The 24,220-nt window shown below is 46.7% G+C and overlaps 2 protein-coding genes across 3 annotated transcripts; both read left to right on the top strand.

Moving 5' to 3' along the window:
* Positions 1–3,606: 3,606 nt before the first annotated feature.
* Positions 3,607–9,468, top strand: Chchd2 (coiled-coil-helix-coiled-coil-helix domain containing 2). The gene is made up of 4 exons (XM_051204888.1): positions 3,607–3,770; positions 7,047–7,296; positions 8,552–8,702; positions 9,215–9,468. The coding sequence occupies exons 1-4, from the start codon at positions 3,721–3,723 to the stop codon at positions 9,223–9,225; spliced, it is 462 nt and encodes a 153-aa protein (XP_051060845.1). The 5' UTR covers positions 3,607–3,720; the 3' UTR covers positions 9,226–9,468.
* Positions 9,469–11,807: 2,339 nt separating this feature from the next.
* On the top strand, positions 11,808–23,658 carry Phkg1 (phosphorylase kinase catalytic subunit gamma 1). Of its 2 annotated transcripts, XM_051205026.1 has the most exons (10): positions 11,808–11,931; positions 13,765–13,880; positions 14,336–14,514; positions 14,868–14,922; positions 18,677–18,742; positions 20,295–20,458; positions 21,597–21,687; positions 21,804–21,957; positions 22,616–22,741; positions 23,225–23,657. In XM_051205026.1, the coding sequence occupies exons 2-10, from the start codon at positions 13,798–13,800 to the stop codon at positions 23,471–23,473; spliced, it is 1,167 nt and encodes a 388-aa protein (XP_051060983.1). In that variant the 5' UTR covers positions 11,808–11,931; positions 13,765–13,797; the 3' UTR covers positions 23,474–23,657. The 2 variants fall into 2 exon arrangements, with proteins under 2 accessions (XP_051060983.1, XP_051060985.1); XM_051205028.1 differs by lacking the exon at positions 18,677–18,742 and having other exon boundaries at positions 23,225–23,658.
* The last annotated feature ends 562 nt before the right edge of the window (positions 23,659–24,220 follow it).

Here is a 24,220-nt window from a genome sequence, read left to right as displayed (position 1 = left end):
ATGATGGGACAGACTTAGTAGACTTCCTAGGGGATGCCTTACCCTCTTCGAGAAGCAGATAGGAGGGGGAAGGGAGGACAGTAGGAGAGGAGGGAAAGGAAACTGGGATTGGAATGTAAAATAAATTAATAAAAAAGTTTTAAAAACAAGCAATCTTATTCTGTTTTTCTAAAGCATGGGGGCTTAACATAATGGGCTCCTTGATTTGCAAGGTATATTGCTTCTCTTTTGTTCTCACATTCCCCCCTTGGCCTGTGAAACCCTTTCAAATCTTTGACAAAGGATCAGCATTGCTTGATGTTGTCCAGTGAACAGGATTCCAGCGTTGAATATCTTTCCTGTGATAAGGCTAGTAATACACTGAAAAACACAGGGCCCAATATTATGATTAATGAGAGAACTATCAAGGGGCCAATAAAAGAGACGAACCATCTTATCCAGGAGGGGCCACTCAAGCTATATCTTGGAGATTTTATTTCTCTATGTAAGTTATTGACTTGGTTATTAATTGTGTGGCAGAAATATGATACATTGTAACAAGACATCCCAGGGAATTGTTGACACCCAAGATTATGTCCTAGCAGTAGGAACTCTATGGTAGCTCTATTTTGTAAGACTGTCAGTCTTAAGTCTCCCATTTCGTGATTAATTGGTTAATATCTTTGCTGTAGTCTTAGTTTTAGCTACTAAGCAGGCACAAGTGATACAAAGGCAGCTTCCACTGCTATTGGGTTGGTGGTCTAGCAGATGTATCGAGTCAACACAGTTTTTAGTTCCCTGACTTCATAATCCTATTAACATGTTGTAGGGACTTACTGAATAAAATAGCTGTGATGCATCCTCGCCCACACATGTCCTTATAACATTTGAGGAGGGCAGAATAAGTGTTAGTCTCGCAGAAAAAAGTTCATCCCAGGAGTAATTGTTTTTCCTCTTGGGGAGTGCGTGGGAGTAGTGTTGGGTGGGAGAAATATCAGTACAATGAAAACATAGGCAGCTAATGAAAAGGGCATTATTTATAAGAAGATCACTATAACCTTGGAAATGTTTACAGGGCCGTGTTCCATTGAGTCCCCTGTTAAATTGGTATAATGTTATAATATGTATATGTGACTCCTATTCAACATGTTTTTTTTCCCCTTCAATAGCCCAGGAATGAAGATTCAAAAGCAACTTGTCTGTCTGCTGTTTGACGCTAGGTGGAGCCATTCTACCAGCTAGACAGTGGCATGTTAATTTTGACAGACACGACTGAAGAGTCTGTTTTCCCTTTTTCATACTAATACATTTGTTTACATAGTAGTTAATTAATTAACATAGTAGTTAATTAATACATAGTAGTTTCTACTATCAGGTTTTGATTAAAAAATATTTAATTATGCTCAAGTCTGTATTGTTACACAGGGACTGGTCAGGCAAATTGGTCCATCCATTCCTGTTGGCCTTCTCCCATTTGGGAAAGAATGAACTGTTGATTTGTTTTCCTTCCTTCAGCCAAACAGGACCTGGTGGGTGGCAACATTGCCTAGCCTTACAAAGTAATATTAAGATACTTCCTGTTGCAAGTGTACCTTCTATTCCCCCAGGTTAAGGATAGTGTCAGGTCCTAAGGCAAATTGGAGCAAGCATAGCAACACTCAAAGGCACCTACAAAGAAGGGAACACTTGGAAATCTTAACTTTTAATGAAGTATGTTCAGCCACAGTCCACCTCTTTTCCTTTTGGAAGTCAGAGGACAACTTAACCTGAGTGGATTCTTTCCTTCCATGCCTCGCAGGGGATTGAACTCAAGTCCTCAGCCTTGGGAGCAAATGCCTGCATCTCACAGACAGACACCCTTACAACATTGTTAATCACTCACTTAAAATAGATATGGTATTGTTGAGCAAATCATAGCCCAGCCATCTTCCTTTGTGTAGGAGGAGCTTCTCCAGTGGAGTGGCAACCAAACTGTAGTTTGTTTATTGAGCATATGTGTGATGTATGCAGGAGTGTGCAGGTGTATTCATGTGTGGGATCTTCCTTACATGCTTCTCCACTCGGTACTTTTAGTATTTGAAAATTTTTTAATTATAAAGCTGGGTGTGGTGACGCATGCCTTTGTTTCCAGCACTTGGGAGGCTGTGACAGGTGAATATCTGAGCTCAAAGCCAGCATGGTCTAGAGAGTGAGTTCCAGGACATGGTGCTGGGAACTGAACAGAACTCTGATTCTCTACTATTATTATTTGGTTTTTCGAGAAAGGGTTTCGCTGTGTAACAGCCCTAGCTGCCCTGGAACTAGCTGTGTAAATTAGGCTGGCCTTGAACTTACAGAGATCCGTCTGCTTCTGCCTCTGCCTCCCGAGTGCTGGGACTAAAGTCATGTGCCACCACACCCGGCTAAGAAGCATTTCTTTTCTTTTCTTTTTCTTTTTTCTTTCTTTCTTTTTTTTTTTTTTTTTTTTTTTTTTTTTATGGTTTTTCAAGACAGGGTTTCTCTGTATGGCTTTGGAGACTGTTCTGGAACTAGCTCTGTAGGCCAGCCTGACCTTGAACTCACAGAGATCTGCCTGCGTCTGCCTCCCGAGTGCTGTGATTAAAGGCTGTGAGCCACCAATGCTGGTCAAGAACCATTTCTTTAAAATCATGTTCTTTGATATGGGGATGGATCTCATAGCTAGTTTTGAGCCAGGGTGGTCTCCTTTTATTATGGGAATGGCACCTAATTGGAGGTCAACCTTGGTGAATAAACATTAGCAGAAACTTCCTTGGCCACCCTAAACTTCAATGAAGGTACAGAATTTTTTCTACCACAATTTCTCCTTTTTTTAAAATTTATTTATTTTTATTTTGTGCACATTGTTTTGCCATGAGTGTGGGGTACCCTGGAACTAGACTTACAGTTGTGAGCTGCCATGTGGATACTGGGAATTGAACCCGGCTTCTATGGAAGAGCAGCCATCTCTCCAGGCCCTTTTCCACAGTTTCTAATAAGCCTGGCTAGCACAGTATCTTTCAGTCATACTAAAGGCAGGGCTCCTTTAGCTAAGTTCTACTTTGTTTAACTTAATATTTCCAAGCAATTTATTAGTAAATCCTTTATTACATCGATTGTAGTATGTGTTTTTCCTGCAGCGCCAGCACTAGGAGACAGTCATTAGGACAGCGAGTTCCTGTCCAATATCCGCTATGTGAGACCTTGTCACAAAAAAAACGATCTGAGAAGGGTTAAGTAAACAGTTCAAGGCCCTGTGGTAGACAAGGCAGAGATGACTCAGTCAGTGTTGCATTTAACCTTGTTAACACTGTAGGCAAAACGGCATATGCCTGTAAACTTGTTTACTTGAGTTTACTTGAGAGGCGAAGGCAGGTGGATCTTAAATTCAAGGCCAGCCTGAGTTGTGGGGGAAGCAGGTCGTCCATCGGAAGCAAAAAAAAACTAATAATTCAGCACAGACTTGGGGGACAGGATTTGAGAGCGCAACACCAAGAACTTCCGGTTAGCTACAGGACCTGATCACCAAGCTCTTCCCAGCGTAGGGCGCCGCACCACGGCATTCCCCGTTACTGATGTCTTGATCGTCCAATGACCTTGAGCACTCGTGCTCTCCTGAGAGCTGATTGGCTGGCCTATTATAACCCGCCTCCCATCTTCCGCTCTCCTTGGTAGAAGCTGCTGGACGCTCGTGGGCGTTTCGCAGTTCGTCGTCTTTGGACTCAGAGTGTGTGAGGAGTCAAGATGCCGCGTGGAAGCCGAAGCCGTTCTTCCCGGGTGGCCCCTCCGGCCAGGTGAGCCCCTCCTGGGGACTGGGGACTGAGCGCGGGCAGCCAGAGTCAGGTTCCGTAGCCTGAGGGCTGCGAAGGCGGCCGGTGGTGAGGCTGCGAGCAGTGAGGAAGGGATCCGCTCCTGGGGAATCGAACGGGGACTCGCTCTGTGCACTGCGGAAGAGGACGCTAAAGCGTGAACTTTCACCTAGACTGCTGGGGATGGGGGTGGGGGGGCTTAGAGGACGTAGTCTACAAAGAGGCGGGGGAAGAATGATTTATGTGAAGGTCTCCAGGTGCTTTTCTTATTCCGTACTTTCTTCTTTTTCTTCTTTTTTTTATTTTTTTTTGGCTTTTCGAGACAGGGTTTCTCTGTGTAGCCCAGGCAGTCCTGGAACTAGCTCTGTAGACCAGACAGGCCTCAAACTCACAGAGATCCAGCTGCCTCTGCCTTCCCAATGCTGGAACTAAAGGCGTGCGTCACCACCGCCCGACTGGAGTCGTTTTGTTTTACTGTGTTTCTGAGGTCCTCCGACTAACCTTGAACTTGATAGGCCTGGCTAGCCTTCCTTGGTTTTCCTGACTCCGCTTCCCTACGGCTGGGATTACAGGCTTTAAAAGGTTTCTAGGGGGGAAAAAATTAGATTATTTATTTGTGTATGCACCCTCTTCTTCCACCACTTTGGTTCATAATATCTTAACACTTAGTGGCAAACGCTCTTTTGAGACATCTCCGCGGATTACGGATGTTTGTTTTTGGGGGAGTAAAATCGTAGAAAGTTAAATTGTTGCCGTACTGGGAGGGAACCTGAGGGCTGTCTACCACCAAGGTTGTCATCCATACCTCCATCTCCCCAAAGGCAAGAGTTGCCACCAGTTCAAGGCTATTGGGGCTACCCGTGCAGAAACCCCGTGTCCAAAAACTAAAAGAGAAATAAGATTAATGGAAGTTGCAGTTCAGACAGGTCACCGTCCCTAAGTTTTTCTTTTTGGTTTGATGGTTTGTTTTGTTACTTTGAGACTGGGTTTCCCTGACTATCTGGAACTCAGAGATACAGGAGCTTTTGCCTCCTGACTGCTGGGATTAAAGGTGTGGGTCACCACTCCATACCCAGCTGCCTCAACCTTTTCTGATTGGTAAAATGAAGGCCTTGATCTACATTCTGAATATTACCTCATGATTGTCTTTGATTTTGTTAAGTTTGACTGTCTTTCTCTCCGATGTCCAAGCCAGTCCCAAAGCCATGTGCTCTTGTCCCCTCACTGAGTAGCTGGGGCTAGAGGTATATTTCGCCATGCCAATGCCTTCTATAGTTTAGTCAACCCAAGGTCCCATGCCTGCTAGGAAAATGTTCTGCTAACCCAAGCTCTGAATCATTTTATGTCTGTATGCCTGTGTGAAGGTCAAACTGCAATTTGCAAGAGTTGGTTGGTTGTTTACTTCCTTGTGGATTCCAGGATTCTAACTGAGGTTGTCAGGTTTGGCAGCAAACATCTTTCTCCAGTGAGCCAGTTCATCAGCTCCCCAAGCTCTACAACACCCCCCCCCCCCCACGCAGGGTTTCTCTGTGTAGCCCTGGCTGTACTGGAACTCATTCTGTAGACCAAGCTGGTCTAAGACTCAGAAAAGAAATCTGTCAGCTTCTGCTTCTGGAGTGTTGGAGTTAAAGGCGTGAGCCACCATACCTGTTTCAAGTTGTAGATCTTTTTATTTTTGTTCTCATTCTTTGAGAAGTGGGTTTGTGAGCCTTGGGAGGCCAAAGGTGTCAGATGGCCTGGAGCTGAGAAGACCTGTCTGTGTGCAGGATTCACTGTTGAGCCATTTCTCTATCTTTTCAATTTAATAGCGGATAGATTTTGTAAAACATTGGAATAACTATTCTTTAAAATACTGTGGGCCTTTTTTTTTTTTTTAAAGGGACAAAATAGTTTATACTTGTTAAAATTTTAATAATGTTGGTGATGCACACCTTTGAATCCCATCTCTCACGAGGAAGAGGCAACTCAATCTTTGTTTGAGGCCAACCTGGTCTACAGAGCTAGACTTGTCTTTCTGTGGTGGGGGGCACTTAGAAGATTAAAGAGGTACAGTGTTGTATATGTATAGTGAAAACAAGTTTCTCTAGTCTCTTGCATGTGGATGGTATATATACTTAAAGGCAGTTGTGGCATGCGCCTTTAATTCCAGCACTTGGGAGACAAGGTATGTTCCAGGACCGCCAGGGCCACACAAATAAACCCTGTCAACAAGCACAAGGATACAAAAAATGATTTAAAATGAGGCTGGAAAATCTGCTTTGTAATCAAGAGCACTGACTGATTGATCTTCCAGAGGATCCAGGTTTGGTACCCAGCACCCACATGGGCCTCTCAAAACCATCTAACTACAGGTCCAGGTGATCCAAACCCTCTTCAGGCATGCAAATAGTGTACAGACATGGATGCATGTGAACAATTATAAAATATGACAATAAAATAAGATTGAAGCCTGGGGGTTGTGACAAATGCTTGTAACCCCAGCACTTGATGAGATGAGGCTGATGCAGGAGGATACAAAGCTAGCTGTTGTGTGGATTAGGGTTGGTGGTTTGTATTGTTTTTTGAGAGGAGGGTATCCTTTCTCAGACTGACTGTAAAATCACAATGTAGAATGAGGATGACAATAGATATGCCGAAGTGTATGAATGGTAAAAAGCTCACAAGGCCTCAATCTACATGAGGAACTACAAGCAACTAAAGAATGCTGTGAATAGAAGTAGTCTTCTCTAGTGAGATTGCACCCATTGCATCCAATATCAAGAGGTCAGCCCTGACAACATATACATACAAGTAACATACAGACTGAGGTTTTCTGTAAGAGTATATGTGTACACATATATATGCATCTAATAACAGCTAATGAATAAGGCCATGAATTTGAAATCAACCAAGGAGTGATATATGGGAGGGGCTTGGAGGGAGGAAAGGGAAGGGGAAATGTTGATATATAAGAGAAAGAAATCACAGGGCCATGGTGGCACACACCTTAATCTCCCAGCGCTCAGGAGGCAGAGGCAGGCAGAACTAAGCCTGGTCTACAAGAGCTAGCTCCAGGACAGCCTCCAAAACCACAGAGAAACCCTGTGTTGAAAAAAAAAAAAAAAGAGGGTGACCTTGGCCTGCTGATTCTTCCTGTGTCTGTCTCAGTGCTGACAGTGCAGGTGTGTGCCACCAAACCTGGCTTGTTGCAGTACTTCCGCAAATTCCAAAGCCATTTGGAACTGGGATCTGATAAGGTTTGTTCTTTTCTTTCTTTCCTAGCCGGGCCCCTCAGATGAGGGCTGCTCCAAGACATGCGCCTGCAGCTCATCCTCCGGCAGCAGCTGCACCATCTGCAGTTGGCTCACCTGCTGCTGCTCCCAGGCAGCCAGGCCTGATGGCCCAGATGGCAACCACTGCAGCTGGCGTGGCTGTGGGCTCTGCTGTGGGTCACACCCTGGGTCATGCCATCACCGGGGGCTTCAGTGGAGGGGGCAGTGCTGAGCCTGCAAGGCCTGACATCACTTACCAGGTGAGAGTTGGGGCAGCTCTTCCTTTCTGTGTTTTATTTTCTGAGAACACTGGGCAGCTGCTAAGCATCATGTCTATAGGACCCCGTGTTTACTTTTAGGATCCACAGTTCTTTAAGTACAAGGTGGTACACCCCCGCTTCCTTTTCTTAAGTGGGGCTTGCTGGAGGTATGGCTCAGTGAATTAGCAGTTACTCTGAAGCCGTGTGGACCTGAGTTCAAATCCCATGAAGCCCACAGAAAGTCAGGCACAGCCATACATGTCTGTAACCCCTGCATTGTGGAGGGAGACAAGCAGATCCCTCAGCTTGGCTGGCTGGCTGGCAGTTGGGAAGAAATGACCGGTTTCAGTGAGAGGCCCTGTCTCAAGGCAATAGGATGGAGAGTGGCAGAGGAAGACACTATGCTTGGTTGGCCTCCCCTTGGGCACACCCACCCACACACTCATGTTTGAACATCACACAGAGACACCACATAGCATGGTTTGAATTAAACCTCTAGAGGAGCATCAACAAATAGAACAGACTGCAGTTATAACAGTCCAGCCCAACCTCTGAAAAATGGCCCTTTTCCCCTTTAGATGGTTTTTGTTTTGAGAGGATCTCACTCAAGTTAGCCCTGAACTCATGGCCTCCTCCTGCCTTGGCTTGAAAGCTTTATCTTGGCTACACTGGATTCCTGTTGTTTCACTTGGAGAGGAAGTCTTCGGTGTGTGGCCCAAGCTGGCTTCGAGCTTGTAGCAGTGTCCTGGGTTGGTTTCTCAAGTGTTGGAGTTACAGCCCTGAGGCCTGGCCTTCCAGTTCAGTCTCTGTTACATAATCACAAGTCCCTTTCACATCTTATGACCCCTGACCCTATTTTTCCTGAAGATTTTTTTTTTTTTTTTTTGTATGTTTTGTGGTGCTGGGGTTCAAACCCAGGGCAAATTGTAAAGTCCTACTATTGATTCTCTACCCAGGTTTGTTTTTGTGTGTTGTGTTTGTTTTGATATACATTTTTTGTGTGTGTTCACGTGGGTGCCTGTGTGAGTGTGTGGCCTTGGGTGTCCTGGAGCTAGTTCTTTACTTCAGGCTGACCTAGAACTCAGAGATCCACCTGCCTCTATGTCTTAGTGCTGGGATTAAAGGCATGTGCCATCACTACATAGCCATTTTTTTTTTCCCTTCATTTTTTGTGTTTACAGTGTTAGGATCAAGTCCAGAGCTTTGTGTGTACTGAGCAAACTTCTCAGGACTACCTAATGTTGTGTCTTGGCAGGAGCCCCAGGGAGCCCAGCTGGTGGACCAGCAGTCTCGTGGGCCATGCTCTCTTGAGATCAAACAGTTTCTGGAGTGTGCCCAGAACCAGAGTGACGTCAAGCTCTGTGAGGGCTTCAATGAGGTGTTGCGGCAGTGCAGAATTGCAAATGGTAGGTGACCTGCCCATCTGCTCAGAGTGATAATCCTGAACCCTGTGAGATTTTGGAATTAAGTCCCCAAGTAAAACTTTGTTTTTCAAGACAGGTTTCTCTGTGTTGTTCTGACTGACCTGGCTCTCACTCTAGACCAGGCTGGCCTCGAATTCACAGAGGTTTGCCTGGCCCAAGTAGAACTCTTGATTAGATTAGGCTTCCTGGACGTTTGGCTGTGGTTTCCCTTGTAATTTCAGAATCTCACTGTCTATTAATTACAATGCTTGTTTTTGTTTTCCCAAGGGGAGAGGAGGACCGTAAACCTGTCCAAAATGGTTAGAACTATTTGTTGGCTACCAAATGGTATATAATTTCTGCTTCAGGCCTTTGTCTGTAGAAACACATGCACCCATTCACCGTGTTTTATTTGTGGCAAGGATAGAATTGGTTTAATTAAGGAAAACTTAAATGTCTTGGAAAAGAAAACAGTTTATCTGGGCATCTTCTAACTTAATGTTTTCTTTTAACAGGTTTAATCTAATCAAGAAGTTGAAACTGAAGAAATTGGAATGGGCTCTGTCTAATTTATAGTGCAAGTGTGGACCCTGACTAAACAAACCTTATTTCTAATAGCTCCATTGCTTCAGAAAAGCCACGAATGAGTCCTAACTATAAAGATATTCACTCAGGCTTGTAGTATTGGGGACTGGGCAAGTGATAGCCTCCTTGAACCAACTGTATTGTTTTTTGTGAGTTAATGAAAAATAAAATTGTTTGATCCTGAGGTGTAGTAGTGTCTTTATTGTAGGGACATAAGGAATTTGTGATTTGTGCAAGAATACAGCTATATCTGCATGCCTTTTTGAAATGAAAAAAAAAGTGCTCTAGGTTGCTCCCGGTCTTAAAAGTTGTACTCTATGCCAGCTGCTTGAGTGTGAGGTATGGTCTGACATGGTGAGGCATAAGATCCCTTTGCCATGGGAATGAAAACCACAAGGGAAGCCCGGCAGTGATGGTGCATGCCTTTAATCCCAGCACTCAAAAAGCAGAGGCAGGTGGATCTGAGTTCCAGGACAAGTCAAGGCTATACAGAGAAGCCCTGTCTCCAAAGGGACAAAAAAATGAGAAACAGGAGGGATCCTTGGTGGGTGTGCTTGCCCACAGGACTTCACATTGCTAGGTACCCTTCTATAGAATTAAGTTTATGGGACCTTGGGGCTGGGAGCAGGTAAAACCATTTAAACATGAGCAGCATGACTGGTGATGAACTTTACCAGGTAGCACTGGGATAATTTTATGGATGGGGGCCTCTACAACATGAGCAAGTATATTAAAGTGTCCAGTATTACTAAGGTCAAAAACCACTGGGCTAGATGAACTGATTCTCAGCTGGTTGGTGGTGGCGCATGCCTTTCATCCCAGCATTCTGGAAGGCAGAGGCAGGTGGGTCTCGAGGTCAGTCTAGTCTACAGAGCAAGTTTCAGGACAGCCAGAGCTTAACAGTGAAACTCCACCTCTTAAAGTTTCTACCAAATGGCTTATTTACAAGCTTTGTGTTTGTTTATGAGTGTTTGCATGAGTGAATATAAGTGCACTGAGTGTATGTAAGTACCCTCAGAGATGAGAAAACTAGATTCCTTGGAGCTGCAGTTGAGAGCAACCATGTGGGTGCTAGAAACAACATGAGTGCTCCAAGAGCAGCGAGTGCTCCCAACCATGAGTCATGTTGCCCCTACTTTTTTTTCAAGGCAATTTCTCTTATGTAAGGGCCTTGGCGGTACTGGAACTCACAGAGATTTGCTTGCCTCTTCCTCTTGAGTGCTGTGACTGAAGGTATCACCACACCCTGATATGTGGAGTCTTATATAACCCTTTAATATAAAAGAGTACATTTTCCCTTTAGCACGTGCTTAATGGTGTGTTAAGGAATGGGTGAGATAGTGGCAACATGCTTGCCTAGCATTCACCAGGCTCTGGGGCCTATCTTCAGCCTTGCCAACTGATCAAGTGGTTGATAATAAACAAAGCATTATGGGATGGGCCCCCTGTGGCCACACCATTACTGTGTTACTACACTAAGTTGGCTGAAGCCTTTCTTTGTGTGTACCTTGCCATATGGTTTCCCTATGTAGTCTAAATTGGTCTAAACTGATTATCCTGCATCAGCTTCCTAAATGGTGGGATTAGAGATCTGTGCTACTTTATACAGTTTAAGACTCCTCTATACAAGTCTTTTCTCTGTAGTTTGGATATCCTACTTGCAAAACTAGGCTAAACCCACATTTCTATGCCCGGTGTCGAACCTAGCGCCTCAGGAAAGCTTTGTCACAGTGCTCCAAACTCTAGCCATATTCCTGATTGCCCCAGGTTTAAACCAAACTGGTTATGGTGGTGCACATAATCCCAGTTCAAAGCAGGCAAGAGAACTGCCACAAGTTTGAGCCCGTCTGTGTCACATGTGAGTGAGGTAAATGAAGTGTTGAATCTGAGAAGAAATAACAAGGTCATTGCCAAACTTGTGATGGATGCCTACAATCCCAACACAGAAAGGTAGAGGCAGGAGTGCAGAATTGAGGGTAGTCAGGGCTGTGTGGCAAGTCTCTTATCTCTAAAAACAACAGTGCATCCCTTTCAGAGCTGTTGCCAGGCCCTAGAGATGGGTAGCTCATGTTGAGCACTTGCTGCTCTTTCAGAGGACCTGGATTCAGTTTCCAGACTTGCATGCTGCCTTACAACAGTCCAGTTCCAGGGGACCCAATGCCCTCTTCTGACATCAGTGTATAAGACATTCCTTTGGTACACATATATACTGCCAGCAAAAGATTCTCATACACATAAAATAAATCTTAAAAAACGGCTAGAGAACTGGCTCATCCAGAACACCTTTGGCTTCTCCAAGCACCCATACACTTAATTAAAAATCAATGTACAAAAACAGGCTTTGCCTGATCCCAAGCCGCTTGAGCTTTCCTCAGCCTTCACCAGGTGGCACCCCTGATGCAGCTTTGCCCCAGGGCTATCCCTATTGGACCTTGGCCTGCATCCCGGGTTTGCAGTTGTGGTTTATTTTTGGCAGGCCAGCCTTCCATCACCAAGTACCAAGTCCCAGAGGAGGAGAAAGACTCCAAGCACAAGTGTCTGCTCAGGACACAGCTCCAGTCCTTCGTGGTACCCTGTCTCCAGAGGGCTCCAGGAGGGACTGTGGGATTCTTGTTCCTTTCATCCAAGAGCCTACAAGGACATAACAGTGAGTATGGAAGGAGGCAGCAGTCTGGGAGAGTGGGGTTTTGAGGCAAAGACGAAAAGCCTCAAATCTGTTTGACCCTCAGATCTGGGAGAGCACAGGTTCTCAGAACATCTGTCGGGCAGTTACCTACAGATGGAGTGGCTGACTGGCTACACTCTCTGGCTAGTTTTCTGGGAGGGATAGTAGGTTCCAAAACCCTGAACCACCTACTCTTATTTAGAAAGCCCCCCCAGGGAGTCTTGGAACAAGTGTAGAGGGCTAATGAAGCAGAAAATAGAGACCCACCATTGGCTCCAGTGAAGCCTTCAGAAAGGGAAAATGAGCCAGGTAGTGGTGGTGGTGGTGGTAGCACACGCCTTTAGTCCCAGCGCTCAGGAGGCAAAGGCAGGCAGATCTCTGTGAGTTCGAGGACAGACTGGTCTACTAAGTGAGTTCCAGGACAGGCTCCAAAGCTACAGAGAAACCCTGTCTCAAAAAAAAAAAAAAAAAAAAAAAAAAAAAAAAAAGAGGAGGGAGATGGACACACACATTATCAGAAAATGTGAGTGCTGCCAGATTTTGGCAGCCTGGCTCAGGATGGCATCCTGGTATAGGCACAGAATTGCTCTAGACCCATGCAAGGGCTTTGGTATGTCTGTCATAATAGGTGAGGGGCACTAGGGGCTCGGTGAGTGGTTTTAGAATGGGGGGAACTAACGCCCTCAGGTTCTGTTGGCTGTTGACATGCACAGGCCAGGTTCCTGCTGTTGGCAAAGGAGGCAGTTGTTATTCTATGCCGTCTTCTGGTAACCAGGCACCCAGTAGCTGGGACACTAGGCTTCCTGCAACAGCCAGCTTGAGGCAGCCAAGACTGCAACGTGGCTAGTCAGCAGATTGGGCCTCTTGGGAGACTAGGCCTTCTCGAGCTCACAGAAGTGGACTAGAAGCCTGTGCCTGTTGCCTGCTTGCCTCTTCCCATTGCTGGGTGATTTTCTGCCTTTCTCACCATATCCCCTGGAACTAGAATTATAGATGGTGGTTAGCTGCCATGTGGGTGCTGGGATTTGAACCTGTGTCTTCTAAAGAGTAGCCAGTGCTTTTAGTCACTGAGTTTTCTTTCCAGTATTCTCCCCCAACCCTTTTTAAAATTGATACAGTCTCATGCAGCCCTGGCAGGCTTAGAGTTTTCTATGCAGATCAGGCTGGCTATTTGGCCTGCTTTTTGGTTTGTTTACTTTTGTGTGTGTGTGTGTGTGTGTGTGTGTTTTGGTTTTTTGAGACAGGGTTTCTCTGTGGTTTTGGAGGCTGTTCTGGAACTAGCTCTTGTAGACCAGACTGGTCTCGAACTCACAGAGATCCGCCTGCCTCTGCCTCCCCAGTGCTGGGACTAAAGGTGTGCACCACCAACACCCAGGCTTTTGTGTGTGTGTGTGGTTTTTTTTTTTTTTTTTTTTTGTATATTTGTTTGTTTTGTTTTCAAGACAGGGTTTCTCTGTGTATCCTTCAATGTCCTAAAACTTGCTGTGTAGACCAGGCTGGCCTAAACTCACAGAGATCTGCTTGCCTTTGCCTCCTGAGCCCTGGGATTAAAGGCATGGTCCATCACCACCCAGCCCTGTATGTTTAAAAAGAGAAAGAGAGAGAGAGAGGCCCTAGTGATCCACACCCTTAATCTCAGCACTTGGGAGTCAGACACAGGCAAATCTCAGAGTTTGATGCCAGCTAGATCTACAAAGTGAGTCCCCGAACAGCCAGGGCTACACAGAGAAACACAGAGTAAAGAAGAAGAAGGAAAGAAAGAAAAGTGGGTGGGATGGAGGGTTGACTGCTTCTTTCTGTCTGTACCCTTCTCAGAGGCCCTTGGGATCACGCTGAGACCCACTGAACATGACCCGGGATGAGGCCCTCCCTGACTCGCATTCTGCACAGAGCTTCTATGAGAACTATGAGCCCAAGGAGGTCTTGGGCAGGTAAGACCTGGACCACCCGTGGAAATCCTGACCTCAGCGTTATGATTGGAAACGCTGGCGCCATCCTCAGCACTAGCCCCATTTCTGTCCCCTTTGTTCCTCCCCGTAGGGGGAGAAGGGAAGTATGTGTTACAACACAGGGACATCTGTGCCCTTGACTTACTGATTGATTTTATTTTATGAGTACAGTGTTTCGCCCATCTTTGTGCACTAAGTGCATGTCTGGTGTCCTTAGAGGTCAGAAGTGGGTGTGGGATCCCCTGGAGTTTCAGACAGTGGCTAGTAGTTATGTGGTTGCTGGAAACTGAACCCAGGTCTTCAGAAAGAGCAACGAATGCTTTTTTATTTTTTTAACAAGTGCTCTTAGTCACAGAGCTTTCTAGTCCCTGTACTGCCCTTGCTAAGTGACTCCCCTGGAGTGTGGGGTCCCGAGTCCATCTATTCTCTGCTCACAGGGGAGTCAGCAGCGTGGTCAGGCGCTGTATCCACAAACCCACATGCCAGGAGTATGCAGTCAAAATAATCGACATCACGGGCGGAGGCAGCTTCAGCTCCCAGGAAGTGCAGGAACTTCGGGAAGCCACACTGAAGGAGGTGGACATCCTGCAGAAGGTCTCAGGACACCCCAACATCAGTGAGTGGATCTTCCCAGCCCCATCACCCCGCAAAACCATGGCAGCGTGCTTTGTAGTCAGGGCATAAGAACCATCTTGTGACCAGCTATACCCATCCTCCGTCTCCTTGTGTGCAGTGGCTCTGCCAGCCCATTGCTAGGTCACAGGTGCCACCCCCACTACTCAGACAGGGTGGGTACGGACAGGGTTGGGAGTGAGTGCAGGTGAGGAAGGGGTCCTTCCCACACCTCAGTGATTGCCCTGCAACCCCATCACATTCCCACCCCTGCCTTTGAAGCCAGCCTGCCTGGTCCCTGCGGCTCCTACCAAGTCTTCTCTGCTCCTTGAGGCCAGCCAGCTTTTTTCATTTCAGTACAGCTGAAGGACACTTATGAGACCAACACTTTCTTCTTCTTGGTATTTGATCTGTAAGTACCCAACCCTGGAGCACCATTACCCTGGGCTTATGAAGCCCAGCACGGGGCCCTGCCAGGCTGTTAGGGGCCAGCATCAGTTCCCCAATTCCCATGATGAAATAACAGGCGAGATCAACAGTTGAGCCGGGCGGTAGTGGCACACGCCTTTAGTCCCAGCACTGGGAAGGCAGAGGGCAGGCGGGTCTCTGTGAGTTTGAGACTAGCCTGGTCTACAAGAGCTAGTTCCAGAACAGGCTGCAAAGCCACAGAGAAACCCTGTCTCAAAAACAAAACAAAACAAAACAAAAAATCAACAGTTGATTCGGAGCCACTCTGCTACCACTAGCATACCACTAATGGACAGGTTATATATTTTTTTATTAAAGACATTCCTTTTAGACAGGGTCCTTTTGGGTAGCTCTGGACTCACTATGTAGACCAGGTTGGCCTTCAATTCACAGAGCTCTACCTGCATCTGACTCCTAAGTGCTGTGATTAAAGGCGTGTGCCCCCATGCCTGGCATCAATTTGATAATATGTTTTTTGTCTGATGTCTTTTTTTTTTTTTTTTTTTTTTTTTTTTTTTTTTTTTTGAGACAGGGTTTCTCTGTGAAGCTGTGGCTGTCCTGGAACTCACTCTGTAGACAAGGCTGGGCCTCAAACTCACAGAGATCTGCCTGCCTCTGCTTCCTGAGTGCTGGGACTAGAGGTGTGCGGCACCACTGCCCAGCCCTTTCTTCCTTTCTTGTCTTTGGAGACAGCTTCTCTTTATGAAGGCCAGACTGCTGTGGGTCTTACTCTTAGCCTAGGCTGACCTTGAACTCATGATCCTCCTGCTTCAGCCTCTAGAGTGCAGAAATTACAGGCATGACTATCACAGCTGGTACTAGTTGGTCTCTGGGGATAAGTTGAGGAGGGAAAGAGCTGAAAGAGAATGGGAGGGAGAAGCCAGTGGTCAAGATGATGTTTAGTGTGTTCTTCAAAGACCAGCATCATCAGTCTGCATTTGCACCAACAGGATGAGAGTTAGGAGGTCCTTGTCACTAAGCATCACGTATAAACAACACAAAACCTGGCTTAGTGGTACAGGCTTGTAATCCCAGAATCCAGAAACTGAGATAGGTACTTCAAGTTCATGTCCAACCAGGGCTACGTAACAAGACTCTGTCTCAAAACCAAAAGGGAGCAATAATTATACAAAGTCCACGTGAACTGTGCACTGGAGACTTATGATCAGTTTCTATTAAAGAAAAAATAATTTGCCAGATGGTGATGATGTAAGGATGGAAAAATACAGCCTAACTCTCCAATGACCCTAAAAGTTTAGAAATACTATCTAAAAAGCCCTAAAACCCTCAAATTTCAGACCCTGTCCTCTGCCAGTAAATAGGCGAAGGTCACACTCCTTGCTGCTTACGACAGTCAGGCCCTTGAGTAAGATAACAGAAAATGAGCTGACTAACGGCTTATCTGACTTTGTAAACTGCTTGTGAAACCCCCCCCCCTGCCCCAGTGACCTATTTGTGGGCTTTGATGTAAATCCTATAAAAACTGTCTCAATTCTGCCCTCTAAGTCCTCAGTCCTCTACCCCTGTGTGCTGTATGACTGTGGACCCCAGTACACTTGGAATAAAAATTCCTCATGCTGTTTGCATCGAGACCGCTTCTCATGAGTGACTTGGGGTGTCGCCTTTCCTGAGTGGGAGTGTGAAGGTCCACGCTCTGCAGGTCTGTCAGTGGCACATGCCTTTTGGGACACAGAGGCAGGGAGATCTCTGAGTTTGAGGCAAGCCTGGGCTACAGAGTGAGTTCCAAGACAGAAAAAAATCTGTCTTGAAAAAAAAAAAACAAATAATAGTAATGATGATGGTGATACATGAAGGAGGAAGGAAGAAAAGAAGGAAGGAAGGAAGAAAATAAATTTCCTCTGGGTGTGGTGGTGCATACCTTTAATCCTAGCACTTGGAAGGCAGAAGATGATGAATATCAGTGAGTTTGGGGCCTGTCTGGTCTATCTAGTGAGTTCCAGGCCAGTGTATACAGAGGTCCTGCCTCAAAAAACGAACAAATAAGGGTGTGGGAGGGGAGGGGGAGAACTGGAGGGACAAGGGGAAGGGAGGAGAGGGCAGGGATGCTCTTCAAAGCCTGGCTTGGTGACACATATCTACAACGATAGGTCTTGCGAGGCTGAGACACAATGATCAAAAGTTGGAAGCTAGATTGTGCTGCATAGCCACACCTTGTCTCGGAAAACAAAAACCAAAAATACTCATTTCAGTCTTTGTAGCGTTCTGATCTAGAATGTGGTCTCTGCTGGGACAATCTAGTTTTACCCTGTAGGGTTCCTCAGGATGCCAGTAAAAATAGCTTCTCCAAGCCACCTCTCTAAAGGTTAAAGACATTTGAGCTGGCCCCAAAGGACATGCAGGACAGAGCCCGGTGAATACAGCAGGGATGGCTGCAGCTGGGCAGGGGAGGGGGCCTAGGAGCCCGTCCTGTGGTTAAACGGGAAAAGATAAAACTGGGCACATTGGTACAATCCTATAATCCAAGCACTCAGGAGGTTGTAGCAGCAGGATTACTGCTACGGATTTGAGGCTAGCCTGGGAAACAATGTGAGACTCTCAGATTTTTCTTATATAAATAATGAGAGGAAACAGAAAATACTGAAGGGCTCAGCAGCTACAGTATGAAATGTTTCAACGCTACAAACATGTCACAGTTTTCTCAAGTAAATCCTTTCCTTAAATTAACCACGACATACAGAGAAGATGCCCTGTGTTGGCACAAGCTAAAGTCACTGGAGAGGAGGGAGCCTCAATTGAGAATAATACCTCTGTAAAATCCAGCTGCAGCCAGGCGGTGGTGGTACACACCTTTAATCTCAGCACTTGAGAGGCAGAGGCAGGTGAATCTCTGTGAGTTCCAGGCCAGCCTGGTCTACAGAGTGAGTGCCAGGATAGGCTCCAAAACTACACAGAGATACCCTATCTCAAAACAAACAAAAATCCAGCTGTAAGTAAGCCTAGAGGGTTAAAGGCCTTCACTACCAGGACTGGTGTCCCTCCATTATTTAAACAATTTATTTTCATTATCATTATTATTTAGTTATGGGTAAGGGTGTGTATGTGCAAGTGAGGACACATGCCTGTGGAGGCCAGGACTGTTCTGAATCCCCCGGAGCTATAGTAATTGACAATTGTGTATGGCTTGACATGGGTGCTGGGAACCAAACCCAGGTCCTCTGGAAAAATGGCAAATACTCTTCTTAACTGCTGAGCCATCTCTCCAGTCCCTATTTCTGTTTTTTGAGATAGGGTTTTGAGTAGCCCAAGCTCACTAACTGAGGCTGGTCTTGAACTCCCGATTCTCCTGCTGCCATTTACCAAGTACCAAGGACCACAGCTGGTTCTTCTCATATGAAGGGTGAACTTTCAACATTTAACACTGTTGATTCTTTCCATTTGCTCCCTGACAAAAATTTCCCAAGTCCTCTTGATCTGGGGTCCTGGGCCAGAGACTTCTCCGATGGATGCCTACCTTCCGCTGCCAGGGCTAACAGATCCCAGGGTGCCATGCATTTCCATAGGCAGGGACATTGTGTTTTCTCAGCCTTTTGCTTTTCTTCCAATTCTCCCTGGACAGCTCCTCCACTCCCTCCCCAGGGTTCCTTCCCTCAGAGGAAGAGCCCACCTTGTCTTTGATGGATAGCATCAGGGAGGGAACACAGTTCTGAGGGCAGGTAAGGAACACTTTGTTCGCACAGGATGAAGAAAGGGGAACTCTTTGACTACCTCACAGAGAAGGTCACCTTGACTGAGAAGGAAACCAGGTAAGGGGCAGCCATGCGCCATCCCCACCCCCTCTCCAAGTAGTAGGATCAGCACTGCAGTGGTGTGGCAGGAGGCCTAGTGTGCATGTCTTAGCTGAGGTCATGCTGGCTCTGTAATGTGTAGTCTAGGATCTAGACAGCCCCAGGCTATCCTGGATCCTCCATTGCACGCAGTGTGGTTGGTATGTGGTCTTTGGTCTCCTTGCCTCTCTTGTCCCTGATGAGTGGAAGAGTAATGTGTAGGGGAACACTCAATTCGGCTGTGTGGGGAAAGTTTTGCCCAATTCTAGAATCAAAAATTAAGTCAACGTGCTGGGGAGATAGCATAGCAGTTAAGAGCACTTGTTGCTCTCGTTTTGGTTTGAGATGGGGTCTCATTTTATATATATAGTCCTGCCTGGCCTGGAATTTGATATGAAGACCAGGGTGACCTTGAACACACAAAGATCTGCCTGAAGAGCCTGAAGAGTGTTGGCAGTAAATACTTGCACCACCACTCCTGACGCACTTGCTGTTCTTTCAGAGGACCTAGGCTCGGTTCCCAGCACCCACCCATATCAGTGGCTTACAAATGTCTGTGCCTCTAGTTCTAGAGGATCTGATGTCTTCTGACCACCTTGGACACTATATAACGGTGGTGCATATATGCACACTCAGGCATATCACACATTAAATAAATACAATCTATTAAAAACTAAACCCAAAACAGGCCAGGTGATGGGGCTGCATGGTTTTAACCGTAGCACTGGGGAAGCAGAGGCAGGCAGATCTCTGAGTTTGAGGCCAACCTGGTCTACAGAGTGAGTTCCAGGAAGTCAAGGACACATAGAGAAACCCTGTCTGGAAAAAACAAACAAACAAAAAACCACCAAACCAAACCAAAAAAAAAAAAAAAAAAAAAAACCAACCAAAAAACAAAAGACAATGGACTGGCTGTGTGTCTCAGCAGTATAGTGCTTATCCAGCATGTTTAAAGCCCTGATTTCCATCTATAGTACCTAGGATAAAATACAAAACAAAAAAATTAAAACTGACTGGTGATGAATATCTGTAATCTCAATAATAGGGAGGCTGAGGCAGAAGGATCATGAGTTCAAGGCTTACATGAGTTGCATGTGACGCTGTATTTTGAAAAGTTAAAAATAGGGTTAGACCATAGTTCAGCTGCTAGAGTGTTTGCCTTGCATGCAGGAAGCATAAACTGGCCATGGTGGTACATACCTCTAATCCTAGCACTTGGGAAGATGAAGAGTTCAAGGTCATCCATAGTAGGTTAGATGCTAGCCCAGGCTACAGGAGACCTTGTCACAATAAAATAAAACAAAACAATAAAATGAAATAGCCATATATGGTAGTGCAAGACTTTAATCTCAGCATTCAAGAGGCAGAGGCAGGAAGATCTCTGAGTTCAAGGCCAGCTTGGTGTACAGAGTAAGTTTCAAGATAGCCAGGGCTACAAAGAGAAACCTTGTCTTGAAAAACAACAAAACAACAACAACAACAACAATAAGTAAAATAACAATAAAGCATTGCTATGTATCTGCCTCCTCAGAAAGATCATGCGGGCCCTGCTGGAAGTGATCTGCACCCTGCATAAACTCAACATTGTCCATCGGGACCTGAAGCCAGAGAACATCCTTCTAGATGATGACATGAACATCAAGCTCACAGACTTTGGATTTTCCTGCCAGCTGCAGCCAGGAGAGAGGCTCCGAGGTCTGGTACCATGGCCTTGGTCTATAGAGGGGTCTCAGGGATGGAAATGGCTTGAATATCTACCACTTCAGTGGTTGAGGAGATGGCTCAGTGGGTAAAATGGGATACATAAGACCTGAATTTGAATCCCCAAAGCCCATGTAACCTCAGCGTTAGACAGGCAGATAGATAGGAGGATCCTTGGGTATCGCTGGCTAGCCAGTTCATCTGAATCAGCCAGCTCTGGGCCAGTAAGAGGCCCTGCCTCAAAAACAAGATGGAGAGCAATCAAGGAAGACACTTGACATTGACTTCTGACTTGCACAACACACACACTCAAAAAAAAAAAAAAATCCTCGGGGCTGGAGAGATGGCTCAGTGATTAAGAACACTGACTGCTCTTTCAGAGGATCCTGGTTCAATCCCCAGCACCCACATGGCAGTTCACAACTGTCTGTAACTTCAGTTTCAGGGGATCCAGAATCCTCATGAAGGCAAAATATCAATGCACATAAAATAAAAATAAATAATTAAAAAAATACTCTAGAAATGACTCAGCAATTAAAAGCATGGGCTGCTCTTTCAGAGGATCTGGGTTTAAGTCCCAGCACCCATTACCAATCACAACTGTCTATAATTCCAATTCCAGGGGGTCCTATAACCCTATCACCTCTTCTGGCTTCCTTGGGCATTAGCCAAGCATTTGGTACACAAATATGACTGCAGGCAAGATACCCCTCCCTATACATGAATAAAAAATAAAACATGTATTCCTTATGTAGAGGACCCAGATTTCAGTTCCCGGCACCCACATAGAGAGACTTTCAAAGCCACCTATAATTCCAGTTCTAGGGGATAAGACTCTCTTCTGGTCTCTGGGCATTTTTACCTATGTGCACATGCCCAGAGGCTAGATGTCTCTTGAGTCAAGTCCTCTCTCTAAGAGTCCACTGACCTAGGTTACCACAGCTTGAGCTCCTTGCCCAGATGCCTAAAAGAACCTAGGAATCCATGTCCTGTGAGCCTGTGTACCCTGATGCTACTCTTGAGTGTGACATAGGAGAGCCCTGCCACTGTTCTTGTCCCATCTCTTGGCTTCCTTGGGCAACTGCTCCCAAGGGCCCCTGTCGGCCTGTCCTGATAGTGACTGTTCCTGCAGAGATCTGCGGGACTCCCAGTTATCTGGCCCCTGAAATCATCCAGTGCTCCATGGACGACAGCCATCCTGGCTATGGGAAGGAGGTGGACATGTGAGTGATCTGCATAGATGTGGGGAGGTGGTCCCCCATGAAACTAGCCTGGTTACTCCTGCATGCCTCCCCTACCCATGAGGCTGAGTGTGACCGGAGTCCCTGCCACCCTCCAGGTGGAGCACTGGGGTCATCATGTACACACTACTGGCTGGCTCCCCACCCTTCTGGCACCGGAAGCAGATGCTGATGTTGAGGATGATCATGGATGGCAAATACCAGTTTGGCTCACCAGAATGGGATGACTACTCAGACACAGTGAAAGACTTGGTGAGAGGCCATGCCCACCATCTCCTCGGATATCAAGGGAGAGGAAAACACCCCAATACAGGCAGCATACCCCAGAGTGGAGGAATCTCCAGGAGGGGCTCCTCTGTATTTGTCTCATTGCTGTTACAAAAGCTACTTAAGAGGCTGGAGAGATGGCTCAGAGGTTAAGAGCAGTGGCTGCACTTGCTGAGGTCTCGAAATTCAATTCCAAGCAATCCTATGGTGGCTCACAACCATCTATAATGAGATCTGGTGTCCTCTTCTAGCGTGGAGGCATACAAGCAGGCAGAATACTGTATACATAATTTTTTAAAATCTTGGTGGGGGGGGGGAAAGCTACTTAAGGAAGGAAGGAAAGAAGGGTTAATTCTGGCTTATGCTTTGTGGCTCCAGGTGTGGGAGGAGGCTGGTCACAAGACGGTCGCAGTCAGGAAGCAGAGAGATGGATGCTGGTGCTCAGCTCACTTTTTCCTTTCTGTCCGGGACCCCAGCCTAGGGAATGGTGCCGCACACATTTAGGGTGGAGCGTCCCATGTCCATCCCTTACAGCCACGGAGTTTTCGCAGTGATTCTACATCCTATCAAGTTGACAATAAGGATTGACCATCACACCCTGAGTGTTCCAGAACGTAGCCTCAGTGCCCTTCTGTTCTCCCAGGTGTCTCGCTTTTTGGTGGTGCAGCCCCAGGATCGCTGCTCGGCAGAGGAGGCCTTGGCACACCCTTTCTTCCAGCAGTACGTGGTAGAAGAAGTACGACACTTCAGCCCCCGAGGAAAGTTCAAGGTACTGAAACTTACCTTGGCCAAGGGGGCTTGGGGGAGGTTGCTGTTGGCTCCTGGAGTACTCTACACCTGCTGGCACCATGCTCGCAGAGCCTTAAACTATGGTGGATTCTAGAATTGCCCCTTTTCTTTACTCTTTATCCCCACCCCACCCCACCCCCCACCCCCCGCCCCGAGGCAGGGCTTCTCTGTGTAGCTCTGGCTGTCCTGGAACTCACTCCGTAGACCAGGCTGGTCTCTAATTCCTGCCCCTGCCTCCAGGTGCTGGGACTAAAAGTGTGCGCCACCATCATCCGGGCAAATTGTCCCCGTTCTTTGTATTCACGGTTGCAATTCAATTTCTGGTTGCAGGCAATGTCTTAAAATCCGGTAGATACATGTGGTCTGGGAACAGGGGGCATCATGAAGGGCGTTCCCAAAGTCATCATGGGTTTTCTGACAAGCTCGGCTACGGGCACAGGGTTCTTAGTGCTGCCTCCTGCAGGTGATCTGTCTAACTGTGCTGGCCTCGGTAAGGATCTACTACCAGTACCATCGGGTGAAGCCTGTAACCAGAGAGATCGTTATCCGAGACCCCTACGCCCTGAGGCCTCTACGGAAGCTCATCGATGCCTATGCTTTCCGAATCTACGGCCATTGGGTGAAGAAAGGCCAGCAGCAGGACAGGGCTGCCCTCTTCGAGAACACACCCAAGGCGGTGCTCCTCTCCTTGGCTGAGGAGGAGGACTTCTGAGTGGCAGTGGGGCATGAGGAGGCAGAGAGCCGGCACCCCCAGAACTGTGAGGAGTCCCCAAGTAGGCCTCAGCATCAGAGCAGGTGGCCCTACTCAGTGCTCTCAAAAGCTCCCCACTTAGAAGCGAATGGTGTTCCCCTTAAATGGCAGTAATTACAGCTGGGGCTGGGTGTGGTGGCTGTGCCTGTTGTCCTGAGGCAGTAGGATCCCAAGTTTCAGGCCAGCCTGGACAACTTGGTGATCAATGTTTCAAAATAAAAATAGGGCTGGGAATGTAACTCCGTGGTGAGTGTAAGGCCCTGAGTTCAGCCAGCCCCTGGTATGACAAAAATTGAGACAATACATATCAATAAATAAAAACAGATAAGTAAATAGATCCAACGCAGCTGAGGCCGGGTCAGGCTGGAGTGGAAGGGCAGGGAGCAAGTGCTCTGGGAGCTACAAGCCTTCTGGCTTCTCTACTGTGCACCTTTGTCGCTGTCTTGGGTTCTTTCTCCTTTTTCAGATTTATGTCCTATGTGTGTTTTGTCAGCCTGTTTAGTATGTGCACCACGAGCATGCAGTACCCGTGGAGGCCAAAAGAGGGTGTCAAATGCCCTGAAACGAATTATGGATAGTTAGGGACCACCTTGTGGGTGGTAGGAACTGAACACCTCTTCTGCAAGCACAAGTGCTCTTAATCGCTGAGCCATCTCTCTAGCCCCTGCCTCAGTTTCTTTCTGGGCTCAAGGTTATTGATAATTGAGG

Source organism: Phodopus roborovskii, unplaced genomic scaffold (genome assembly GCF_943737965.1).
Source record: "Phodopus roborovskii unplaced genomic scaffold, PHOROB, whole genome shotgun sequence".
Lineage (NCBI taxonomy): Eukaryota > Metazoa > Chordata > Mammalia > Rodentia > Cricetidae > Phodopus > Phodopus roborovskii.
The sequence above is the reverse complement of the archived record's forward strand: the minus strand, read 5'-3'. Positions and strand labels throughout refer to the sequence as shown.